The 12,074-nt window shown below is 60.0% G+C and overlaps 1 protein-coding gene across 1 annotated transcript; it reads left to right on the top strand.

Annotated features, from left to right (window-relative positions):
* Positions 1-2,827: 2,827 nt before the first annotated feature.
* On the top strand, positions 2,828-8,206 carry VANGL2 (VANGL planar cell polarity protein 2). The gene is made up of 7 exons (XM_061442380.1): positions 2,828-3,119; positions 3,203-3,323; positions 4,553-5,160; positions 5,284-5,420; positions 6,049-6,184; positions 6,458-6,689; positions 7,085-8,206. The coding sequence occupies exons 1-7, from the start codon at positions 3,049-3,051 to the stop codon at positions 7,343-7,345; spliced, it is 1,566 nt and encodes a 521-aa protein (XP_061298364.1). The 5' UTR covers positions 2,828-3,048; the 3' UTR covers positions 7,346-8,206.
* The last annotated feature ends 3,868 nt before the right edge of the window (positions 8,207-12,074 follow it).

Here is a 12,074-nt window from a genome sequence, read left to right as displayed (position 1 = left end):
TGGTCAAAATGGCATCGCCGTGGTTACCCGGCACGGGTCCACCCCCAAACACAGCACAAGGAGCTTGGGGCGTGCCCAATGCCTGCATCCCCCCAGCACCCATAGCGGGGATCAGGCAGGACCCCTCTGATAGGGTCCAGCACCCCCAGCATGGGTCAGGCAGCACCTGGTGGCTCCCACCAGTGTCCAGGTCCCTTTCCTGGTGGGATCACAGCCCCAGCTCCAAACCCAAGGCAGGGCTGTGAGCAGTTAGGGGTCCCCAAAACCAGTGGGGGGCCTGGGCTCGAGAGCGTTGAGGCAGATCCTGCTTTTGCCAAGGAGTTCTTTTCCCAAGCCAGCAGAGGGTGGCATAGGTGGGTATTGGAGACCTTATTGCAGCCTTTCCATACCTAAAGGGGCTGCAGGGAAGCTGGAGAGGAACTTGGGACAAGGGATGCAGGGACAGGCCAAGGGGAATGGCTTGAACCTGCCCGAGGGGAGACTGAGCTGAGCTCTTAGGCAGAAGCTCTTCCCTGGGAGGGTGCTGAGGCGCTGGAATGGGTTGAAGGGAGAAGGTTTGGATGCAGTGTTCGAGGCCAGGTTGGAGCACCCTGCTCTAGTGGAAGGGGTCCCTTTAGATGAGCTTTAAGGTCCCTTCCGACCCAAACCAGTCTGGGGTTCTAGCATCATGCGTGTGTATGTATTTACGTACTTGCGTGTCTATAGCAGGCTGCAGTGGGAGTTTGGGGCTGGCTCACAACCATGTGGTAGCCGTGAGTAAGTGCTCAGGGTGATGCTATCTGCCCCGAGACAGCCTTGTGATGCTGAACCAGCCTCTGGATGCGGCTGCCATCCCCAGAGCCCCCCCTCAATGCCTCCCAGAGCAATCCCAGCTCACGCAGGCCGGTGTGGAGCGATGCTCTTCCGCACACACCGGGGCTCCAGGCTGATCTCCTGGCTGTGAGATCCCGGCTCCGCGCTGGGGAGCGTGTCCAGGCAGAGCCCTGCGCTGCGAGATGGGCCTGAAACGCTGCCTGCACCCAATTATTCATTCCTGTTTCTGTTTCTTTTTCTCGTGGCCCCCACCCTCAGCACCCTTTTGGCAGTTAAAACCCTGACTGTGGTGGTAATGGAAGCGTAAATCACCCGAAGCAGAAGCTCATCGTTACGGAAGGGGAAGGGGCCGCCCCAAACTCAGCTTGGGTAGGGGAGAAAACAGAAGTGCCTCAAAATGCCTCAGATTCCTTTTCCCTGTTCGTGTCCCATCCGTGTTTGCCACCAGGGCTGGAGCTGCGGTGGTGCAGGGATGACATGGGTGGTGGTGCAGGGGTAACGCAGGTGGTGGTACAGGGATGACATGGGTGGTGGTACAGGGATAACATGGGTGGTGGTACAGGGATAACACGGGTGGTGGTGCAGGGATGACACGGGTGTTGGTACAGGGATAACATGGGTGGTGGTGCAGGGGTAAAGCAGGTGGTGGTGCAGGGATAACACTGGTGGTGGTACAGGGATAATGCGGGTGGTGGTACAGGGATAACGCAGGTGGTGGTACAGGGATGACATGGGTGTTGGTGCAGGGATAACACAGGTGGTGGTGCAGGGATAACACGGGTGGTGGTGCAGGGATAATGCAGGTGGTGGTGCAGGGATGACACAGGTGGTGGTACAGGGATAATGCGGGTGGTGGTACAGGGATAACGCAGGTGGTGGTACAGGGATGACATGGGTGTTGGTACAGGGATAACGCAGGTGGTGGTACAGGGATAACGCAGGTGGTGGTACAGGGATAATGAGGGTGGTGGTACAGGGATAACGCAGGTGGTGGTACAGGGATAACGCAGGTGGTGGTACAGGGATGACATGGGTGTTGGTACAGGGATAACGCAGGTGGTGGTACAGGGATAACGCAGGTGGTGGTACAGGGATGACATGGGTGTTGGTACAGGGATAACGCAGGTGGTGGTACAGGGATAACGCAGGTGGTGGTGCAGGGATGACATGGGTGGTGGTACAGGGATAACGCAGGTGGTGGTACAGGGATAACGCAGGTGGTGGTACAGGGATGACATGGGTGTTGGTACAGGGATAACGCAGGTGGTGGTACAGGGATAACGCAGGTGGTGGTACAGGGATGACACGGGTGGTAGTACAGGGATGACATGGGTGGTGGTACAGGGATGACACGGGTGGTGGTACAGGGATGACATGGGTGGTGGTACAGGGATGACATGGGTGGTGGTACAGGGATAACGCAGGTGGTGGTGTAGGGATAACACAGGTGGTGGTACAGGGATAATGCAGGTGGTGGTGCAGGGATGACACAGGTGGTGGTACAGGGATAACATGGGTGGTGGTGCGGGGATGACACGGGTGTTGGTACAGGGATAACATGGGTGGTGGTGCAGGGGTAACGCAGGTGGTGGTGCAGGGATAACACTGGTGGTGGTACAGGGATAATGCGGGTGGTGGTACAGGGATGACATGGGTGGTGGTACAGGGATGACATGGGTGGTAGTACAGGGATAACACGGGTGGTGGTGCAGGGATAACACGGGTGGTGGTACAGGGATAATGCGGGTGGTGGTACAGGGATGACATGGGTGGTGGTACAGGGATGACATGGGTGTTGGTGCAGGGATAACACAGGTGGTGGTGCAGGGATAACACGGGTGGTGGTGCAGGGATAACACGGGTGGTGGTGCAGGGATAACACGGGTGGTGGTACAGGGATAACACGGGTGGTGGTACAGGGATAACGCAGGTGGTGGTGCAGGGATAACGTGTGTGGCGGTGAGGGGACGCTCGCCAGCACCCCGGTGGATTGCTGGATGCTTCCCCACGGCTGCTGAGCCTCCCCCTCCCTCTGCAGGCAGGCGAGCTGTTTTCTCCTGAGACGAGCCCAACCCGGTGATCAAAATAGAGTCCTTCAAGGTGACGGTCGACTTCTTGAAGGTGCCCCTGGGCCTGAAGAAGCCCCCTCTGAAGGAGGCCCTGGCCGCTGTCCCGAGGCCGGGGAGACCCAAGCCCCTCAGCGTGGAGCGGCACAAGCCCCGGCGCTCCGACACCATGGACAATGAGTCGCAATACTCGGGGTATTCCTACAAGTCCGGGCATTCCCGCAGCTCCCGCAAGCACAGGTGAGGGGTTGCTGCGTGCCCGTGGCCTCAGCGGGTGCTGTCACCCCAGCGCACCCAACGCATTCCTCTCTTGCGCCCTGCAGGGAGCGGCGGGACCGGCATCGCTCCAAGAGCCGCGATGGGAGCCGCGGGGACAAGTCAGTGACCATCCAAGCGCCGGGCGAGCCCTTGCTGGACAATGAATCCACGCGGGGGGACGAGAGGGTGAGCTGGGCACGGGGAGGAGCGGGGTTGGCATCCGGGCTCTGCCGTGGGGATGCTGCTGGGATCCCGGCGTGCCCGGTGCTCCGGTCGAGCCGGTTGGGCTGGCCCTGCGCCGGCGGCGAGGGCGGGCGGGCAGCGCCGGTGCAGATGAAAGGGGCCCGGCTCTCGCGGCGCCCTGGGGTGGGCACGGGGTGCCCCGGGTGGAAAAACACCCTGAGGATGCAATCCATGGGGATCCACTCCCTAGGGATTAACCGAATCCTCGCTCGGCGCCTGCAGGTGATGCCGGCTTGGCCGCGCGCAGGCGGCAGCCGGATCCCACCAGGGAGCAGGTTGATGCGGAGGAGGCTCCGTGCTGCATCCCTCCAGCCCAGCCCCGTGGTCCCATGGGGGTCCCTTGTTCCCCTGCTCTGGGTACCAGGATCCTCCGGCCAGTCCTTGGCTTTAATCCCCTCCCAGCCACCTACACAGGCGGCTCCAGCTCTTTTCATCTTCCCCCACCAAGAAGCCGGCGCTGGCAGAGGCTGGGATGCCAGTGGCTGAGCCTGGGTTCACCTGGGGATGGGCTGGGGTTTGGACGGGTCCCCCTCCAGCCCCTCCACTGCTCCCCGTGGCTCCAGAACCCCCCAGGCTGTGGCTTTAGTTTGCTCTTTGCCATGGAGTTGCCGGCTTTCCCATGGAAATCCAGAGGGGGGAAATAGGATGCGATAAACCCCCAAGCTTCAGGGCTGCCAAGGAGCTGCGAGGCAGAACGTGGAAGTGAATGGGTCGTTCTGCACCCTCTGGCTGGAGGAGGGAGGGGGATTTTGGAAGCAGGGATGGTCGCTCTGGTGCTCCGAGCTGCTGGATCACCGCTGCCTCTGTCCTGCCCGGCGCGGCGCTGGAGGAGGAGCAGCGGTGAGGCTGTGTTGGGGCAGCAGCCGGGCATGTTCCTTCTGGCCCTGCTAATGAGGGGGTTTGCCTGGAACCGGGATGCTTCCTGCTCCCAAAGCTGCCGGAGAGCTGCAGCGCGGCGCGGAGCTGCCGACGGGGCTTTCCCATAGGGTCCCGGAGGCCAAATCACTGCATCCCCCCGGACCCCGAGCCGAGGCTTCCACCTCAATGGGGGTGATGGCACCAGGCAGCGCGCCGGGCTTGGAGGTTTGGTGGATGGGAGTTGGGGTGGAGAGGGTGCTGGTGATGGGGGAAGCACCAAACCATCCCCTTTGTAACCCACCCACCCTCCTTAGGATGACAACTGGGGCGAGACCACCACCGTGGTGACGGGGACTTCGGAGCACAGCATCTCGCACGACGACATCACCCGCATCACCAAGGACATGGAGGACAGCGCCCATCTGGACTGCTCCCGGCACCTGGGCGTCGCGCTGGCCGGGGCGCTGGCCCTTCTCGCCTTCCTCACCCCCCTCGCCTTCATGCTCCTGCCCCAGCTGCTGTGGCGGGAGGAGCTGGAGCCCTGCGGGACCCCCTGCGAAGGGCTCTTCATCTCCGTGGCCTTCAAACTCCTCATCCTCCTGCTGGGCAGCTGGGCCCTCTTCTTCCGCCGCCCCAAAGCCTTCTTCCCCCGCGTCTTCGTCTTCCGAGCGCTGCTCATGGTGCTCGTCTTCCTCCTCGTCGTTTCCTACTGGCTCTTCTACGGGGTGCGCATCCTGGACTCCCGGGACCGCAACTACCAAGGGGTGGTGCAGTTCGCCGTCTCGCTGGTGGACGCGCTGCTCTTCGTGCACTACCTGGCCGTGGTGCTGCTGGAGCTGCGGCAGCTCCAGCCCCAGTTCACCCTCAAGGCCGTGCGCTCGGCCGACGGGGCCAGCCGCTTCTACAACGTTGGACACCTCAGGTACGGGCTGCTGGGGTCGGAGGGGACACACACACACACACACGCACACCCCAGGGTGTTCGTGGTGCTGAGTCCTCGTCCTGCCCCTGGCACGGTGCTAACCAGCGCTCTGTGGCCCTGCAGCATCCAGCGAGCGGCCGTGTGGATCCTGGAGAACTATTACCACGACTTCCCGGTCTACAACCCTGCCCTCCTCAACCTGCCAAAGTCCGTCCTGTCCAAGAAAATGTCGGGGTTTAAAGTCTATTCCCTCGGCGAGGGTGAGCTCCCCTTCCCCGCGCTTTTCCTCTTGTTCTCTCTCCTCATTCCCTTCCCCGTCCCTGTGTTTTCCTCTCCTCTTGGCTCTGGGCAGAGCGCAGCCGCTCTCCAACCTTCTCCAGATCATGGAACCATAGAATAATCAGGGTAGGAAAGGACCTGACGATCATCCCAGTTCCAACCCTGGGACACCTCACACTAAACCAGGGCACCCAAGGCTTCATCCAACCTGGCCTTGAACACCGCCAGGGATGGAGCATTCACAACCTCCCTGGGCAACCCATTCCAGTGCCTCAGCACCCTCACAGGGAAGAATTTCCTCCTTAGATCCAATCTAAACTTCCCCCGTTTCAGTCTGAACCCGTTACCCCTTGTCCTGTCACTGCAGTCCCTAATGAAGAGTCCCTCCCCAGCATCCCTATAGGTCCCAATCCATCATGGAATGGTTTGGGTTGGATGGGACCTTCAAGCTCACCCAGCTCCGTGCGCAGGGGCACCTTCCACTGGAGCAGGGTGCTCCGAGCCCCATTGAGCACCGCCAGGGATGGGGCAGCCGCAGCTCCTCCGGGCACCCCGTGCCAGCGCCTCGGCACCCTCACAGCGGGGAAAACCTCATCCTTCTCCCCGCAGAAAACAGCACCAACAACTCCACGGGCCAGTCCCGCGCCGTCATCGCGGCGGCCGCCCGGCGCCGGGACAACAGCCACAACGAGTACTACTACGAGGAGGCAGAGCACGAGCGCCGGGTGCGGAAGCGCCGCGCCAGGTACGGGTGCCCCATCACTGCGGGTCCTGTGGGGTGCCCGTGCCAGGACCCCCATGAGGACCTGGGATGTGCTGGGGAGGGTGGAGGGGGTCACCTCCGATGTGAAGCATCCCTGCTCTTTGGGGAAGAGCATCCCAATGCGTTGTGAGGTTTTGGGGTGGGAGGTGGCTTCCTGCTGTACCTAGGTGGGCAAATGGCTCCCCTTCCCCAGCCCCAAGGGGTCTCTTGTCTGTATCCAAACTGAGCCCGTGCCCGTGGCTTCCCTCCCCACAGGCTGGTGGTGGCGGTGGAAGAAGCCTTCACCCACATCAAGCGGCTGCAGGAGGAGGACCAAAAGAACCCCCGGGAGATCATGGACCCGCGGGAGGCAGCTCAGGCCATCTTCGCCTCCATGGCCCGGGCCATGCAGAAGTACCTGCGTACCACCAAGCAGCAGCCCTACCACACCATGGAGAGCATCCTGCAGCACCTCGAGTTCTGCATCACCCACGACATGACGCCCAAGGTGGGTGCAATCGTGGGATCGGAAGCCAGGTTGAGTTTACGCTCCCATTCCATTGAGCTCCCATTACAACTAGGGAAAGACCTTTAAGATCAAGTCCAACCGTTAGAACATGAGTTTGGAGGGGCACGGTGAGGTGGGATGGGCCCACAGGTTTTCCCAAGGGATTGGTCCAGACTTTGAAGCGCTTGGGCGCCGGTTTTCTTCCCCACTGCAAGAAGGGAGGACAAGGAGTTGGGGGGTAGAACCAGCAAAGCAGGCGTAATCCCAAGGGAACAGGGTGCAGCGATGGGAACCAGCCACGCAGGGATGCGTTTCCTGCAGGACCTGCTGAGCAGCTTGGGGCCGCAGGACCCGGACGGGAAGGTGATGTTCACATGTCCTCTCCCTCCTCCAAGGCATTCCTGGAGCGGTACCTGACGGCTGGGCCCACCATCCAGTACCACAAGGACCGCTGGTTGGCCAAGCAGTGGACGCTGGTGAGCGAGGAGCCGGTGACCAACGGCCTGAAGGATGGGGTGGTCTTTGTGCTGAAGCGCCAGGACTTCAGCCTCGTGGTGAGCACCAAGAAGATCCCGTTCTTCAAGCTCTCGGAGGAGTTCGTGGACCCCAAGTCGCACAAGTTCGTCATGAGGCTGCAGTCAGAGACCTCTGTGTGAGCTGGAGAGGGGTGGAGAGGGGCCTGGGGGGGAGAGCATCTCCCTCGCCATCCATCTCGTCTTCACCACCTCCGCTGCGGCTCGGGTTGGCCGTGGCTCAAGGGCAGAACTACAGGAAGCAGCACCCATTGCCTGCCTCCATCACCTACCTGTGAGCGCTCGCCCTCGGCTTGGCCATCGGGGTGGGCTGAGCCCCTTCCTCCTCCTCCTCCTCCTCCTCCCTGAAACCCAGGTCCTTGTAGCATCCCCCCCGAAGGTGCACCGGGCACAGCCGGCGCTGCGGTGCCGTAACCCAAGGGCTAACTCTGTGTTCATCACCAGCGTCTTCAAGCACCGTCAGGTCCCAAGGACCTTCCGCGCTTGCCTGTTTTCTACCTGGCTCTGGCCTTAAACCATTGCCCAGCATCTGGGGCTGGTTTTTAATCCTAGAGGTTCTTCTGGGCACTGTTTTGCAAGCAGCTCCGTGATCCGTGGCTGCTGTGGAAGCCGCTGGCATCCAGGACACCATTTCCTGCCTCTCGGAACGTCCTCTCCGCTGATGGTTTTCCACGCTCAGCTCTCAACAAAAGCAAGCTCAAAGCTGGTTGATACGAGAAGCAGAAGGGGGTTTCCAAGTGGTTTCCCTGCTCCCGAGGTGATCCACGTCCCTGGTGGCAGCAGCATCACCGTGGGGCTCCCTCGTGCTGGCTGTGGGTTGCAAGCAGAGCAGCTTAAAACGTGTCTTGGGGTCCAATCCTGGACCTGGAGCCAGCGGTGGGAATGAAACGAGCGGTTCCTGGCGGGGATGCTGAGTGTTTGTGGCTCAAGGAGGTCCTTAGCATCCCATGGCGAGGGGTGACCCACGAGCTGGCTCGCCATGGGGACGCACAAGCTTCTGCCTCCCCTCGGTCGTGTTCAGGTCACAAATACCTCATGGATTTTAGGTTGATTTGGGGCTCATTGCTCTTTTTTTCCCTATGGATCCCGGAGCCTCGGGGAAGGAGGGCCCATGGGGAGGCTGTGGCTGGGCAGGAGGGGGTTGGTTTGGTCGTGGTTGGGGTTGGTTTGGGCTTAGTTTGTCCTAAAGCACTCGAAAGGTGCCAAGCCAGGGGAGGGCAGCGAGGGGCTGTGGTCCCGATGCCACCTTAGAGGCGGGTACCAGGAGCAGAGTGAAGATGCTGGAGGGGTCCGGGGGGGGGGGTCCGAACCCATCCACGGTTCCCAGCTCCCCCCTCTTCCAGGACATCCCCAGTTTTCAGGCGTTTCCAAGCCCTCCTTCATGGTCCAGCCTCTTGAGGCCGAAGGTTTCCCCCCCCCAGCCCCCAGCAGGGAGCCCGTTTTGGGGTGGTTTAGTGCAAAGAGATGACTTTGGTGAGCGCGGGTGGGTCGGCCGGGGAAAAGATGGGGGGGGGGGGGGGGATTTTTCCACTTGGGATTTTCAGAAGAAACCCTTCTTTTTTTTGGTTCCTTTTGGGTTTTGTTCCTGGGGGGGGGAAGGGGGGGGTTGTTGTTGCGTTTCCGCCGAGCCGAGCCCTTGTGCATGCGTGTAGAAAGTTGTAAAGTGTAAAATTGGGGGGGTTTTGTTAATATATAAAAAGCTTGGTTTTGCAGTTTGCAGTGGCTCGAAGCCGTGCGGCCCTGGTAGGAAGTTTGGTTGGTTTCTGGTTTTCATAGAGGAACTAAAATTGTACAAATTTTTTTTTATATATATATATAAAAAAATAAACCCTTTTTTGACTTTTTTTTATGATGATGACGGTGGTGGTGATGGTGATTTTCTCTTCCACACCAATGCTTTGGGGTGAAGAAGCAGGTTTAGGTCCCTGCTCAAGAGATGAGCAGAGAGAGAACCTCATCCTGCTCTCGGGGCTTGGGGTTGGGGGGGGGTGCATGGATTTTGGGTCTATGGGGCCAGGGATTTGGGGGTTGAGGGATGAAGGATTTGGAGTTTATGGAGGGCAAGGATTTGGGGTTTAAGGAGCCAAAGGTTTGGGCTTTAGGAGGGTCCAAAGGTTTAGTGTTTATGGGCACCAAGGGCTTGAGGGTTGGGGTCTAAAGGGTCAAGGGGTGGCCGGGGCCAAGGTTTTGGGGGTCTATGGGAAAAAGGGCTTGGAATCCATGGAGAAAAGGGTTTGGGGGTGTGGGGTCAAGGTCTGGGGGCCCAGGGCTTTGGGATTTATAGAATCACAGGATCCCAGCCTGGTTTGGGTTGGGAGGGAGCTTCAAGGTCATCCGGGTCCAACCAGGGCCGCCTTCCACTGGTGTGGGTGCAAGTGCCCGGCCCCTTGACACAAACCTTGGGGTCTGATGGGACCGAGGGTTTAGGGGTTGCAGGGATTTGGGATTCATGGGGGGCGCAGGGCTTGGAGGAACAAGGCTTTGGGGGACCAAGGCACTTGGGTTGATGGCGAAGGGTTTGGGATGGGGGGGGGGGGGGGCTGAAATGCCCATTCCCAAATTCCCAACCCCTTTGCTGGGGGGTTGAGTCCCCCCCCTCGCACCTCTCCCATGGGGGCTGCAGAGCCTCTTTGCCACCCCCCCCCCCCAGCACCCACCTGCACCCCACACACCCAAACTGATGGGGCCCCCCCCCCTGCAGCGCTGATTCACCGGGCCCCAGCGTTGGCGTTTCCTTTGCCCTTCGCACCTTTCGCTGTCAGCACCGCCTCTGCTCCGCTCCAAGCCATGGGGAAAAGGTGACAATGGGGCTGGGCAGGGGGTTCTGGGGTGAAACCCGTCTTTATTGGCTCCGCTGTGCCCAAGCCCCACGGCCCACGCAGGTCCCCGTTCCCACCAGGATTTGGGCGTCCGTAGGGTTAGGACCGCAGGGACACACGATGCTTGGAGCATCTTCCCATCTCAGTCCCCACGCTGCCCCTCTGCTGCCCTCGGGCTCCCTGGAAGCCACTGGGAGCGCTCAATCGGCACCGGGCTCCCCGGAGCAATGGGGACCACTGGGAGCTTGGGGGGGATCAGGCTGGAGAGAAGCAAAATGAGATGTTGGGGGGGGGGGGGGGGCAGTGTCCCCCATCCCTGCACTGGGGCTCGGTGCATTGGGGTGCAGCACCTGGGGGTCCTGCTCGCTGAAGGCGGTTTCAGTGCGCTCCAGGGCTCGGGGTCTCTCTGGCTCTTTCCTCTCGTCCTGCAAGAGGCGCTGCTTGAGGAGCTGCGCTGAGCATCCTCATCCCTGGGTGCTGGGTGCTCCTCCTTTGTGCCGGGTGGGGAAACCGAGGCCCAGGCTGGGGCTTGCCGGGCTCCCGGCTCACCTGGGCAGCAGCGGGTTTGGTGGCATCCAGGGCTCCCAGATCTGCAAGGCAAGGAGCTGGGATGGGGCTCACGGCGCCGAGCCCACGTCAAGGAGGGTCTAAGGCTCAGGGTGAGCACGTCTCACCTGAGGAGTCGTTGGTGGAGGCGGCTCGGTCCCTCGTCCCTGCGGCCGGGGCAGATGTAGGGGTTACAAGTGCTTTGCAAGGGGTTTACAAGGGCTTTACAAGGGCTTTACAAGGGCTTTGCAAGGGGTTTACACGGGCTTTACAAGGGCTTTACAAGGGCTTTGCAAGGGCTTTACAAGGGCTTTACAAGGGCTTTGCAAGGGCTTTGCAAGGGCTGTACAAGGGCTTTACAAGGGCTTTGCAAGGGGTTTACAAGGGCTTTACAAGGGCTTTACAAGGGCTTTGCAAGGGGTTTACAAGGGCTTTACAAGGGTTTTGCAAGGGGTTTGCAAGGGCTTTACACGGGCTTTACAAGGGTTTTGCAAGGGGTTTGCAAGGGTTTTACAAGGGGTTTACAAGGGCTTTACAAGGGCTTTACAAGGGTTTTGCAAGGGGGTTACAAGGGGTTTACAAGGGGTTTACAAGGGGGTTACAAGGGGTTTACAAAGGGGTTACAAGGGCTTTACAAGGGCTTTACAAGGGCTTTGCAAGGGGGTTGCAAGGGGTTTGCAAGGGGTTTACAAGGGCTTTGCAAGGGCTTTACAAGGGGTTTGCAAGGGGTTTACAAGGGGTTTGCAAGGCCTTTACAAGGGGTTTGCAAGGGCTTCACAAGGGCTTTACAAGGGCTTTGCAAGGGCTTTACAAGGGGTTTGCAAGGCCTTTACAAGGGGTTCACAAGGGCTTTAAAAGGGTTTTGCAAGGGTTTTGCAAGGGGTTTACAAGGGGGTTACAACGGCTTTACAAGGACTTTACAAGGGGTTTACAACGGCTTTGCAAGGGCCTTAGAAGGGGTTTACAAGGGCTTTACAAGGGGTTTACAACAGCTTTACAACGGCTTTACAAGGGGTTTACAACGGCTTTACAAGGGCTTTACAAGGGGTTTACAAGGGCTTTGCAAGGGGTTTGCAAGGGCTTTACAAGGGTTTTACAACGGCTTTACAAGGGCTTTGCAAGGGGTTTACAAGGGCTTTACAAGGGTTTTACAACGGCTTTACAAGGGCTTTGCAAGCCCCTCCTGCGCTGCGAGCTTTGGGGTTTGCAGGAGGAGGAAAACCTTCTCTTTGTGCTATAGCAAAGGGCTGAGCTGGCCCCATAGCGGCCACCACGGGGCAGGAAGGGGAGTTCCGGGTTCAAACCTGGGCGTTCCAAGGCAAACCGAGCGAGGGGGCAGCCCCACCGCGGCCCCCGGGGTTTCTTGCTCCGTGCCCCCCTTGCTCCAGCGCGCACCCAGAGCTCACCCAGCTGCAGCAGAGCAGGCGGCTCTCGCTGCTCTGAGGATGTGGGTTGGGAGGTGGCTGTTACCTCTTCCTGCCGCCCCA

The sequence above is a fragment of the Pezoporus flaviventris genome, unplaced genomic scaffold, assembly GCF_033815535.1.
Source record: "Pezoporus flaviventris isolate CSIRO_AGI_PZ_B2104156 unplaced genomic scaffold, CSIRO_AGI_Pfla_v1 ptg000225l, whole genome shotgun sequence".
NCBI lineage: Eukaryota > Metazoa > Chordata > Aves > Psittaciformes > Psittacidae > Pezoporus > Pezoporus flaviventris.
This window is presented reverse-complemented; position numbering and strand designations above follow the sequence as displayed.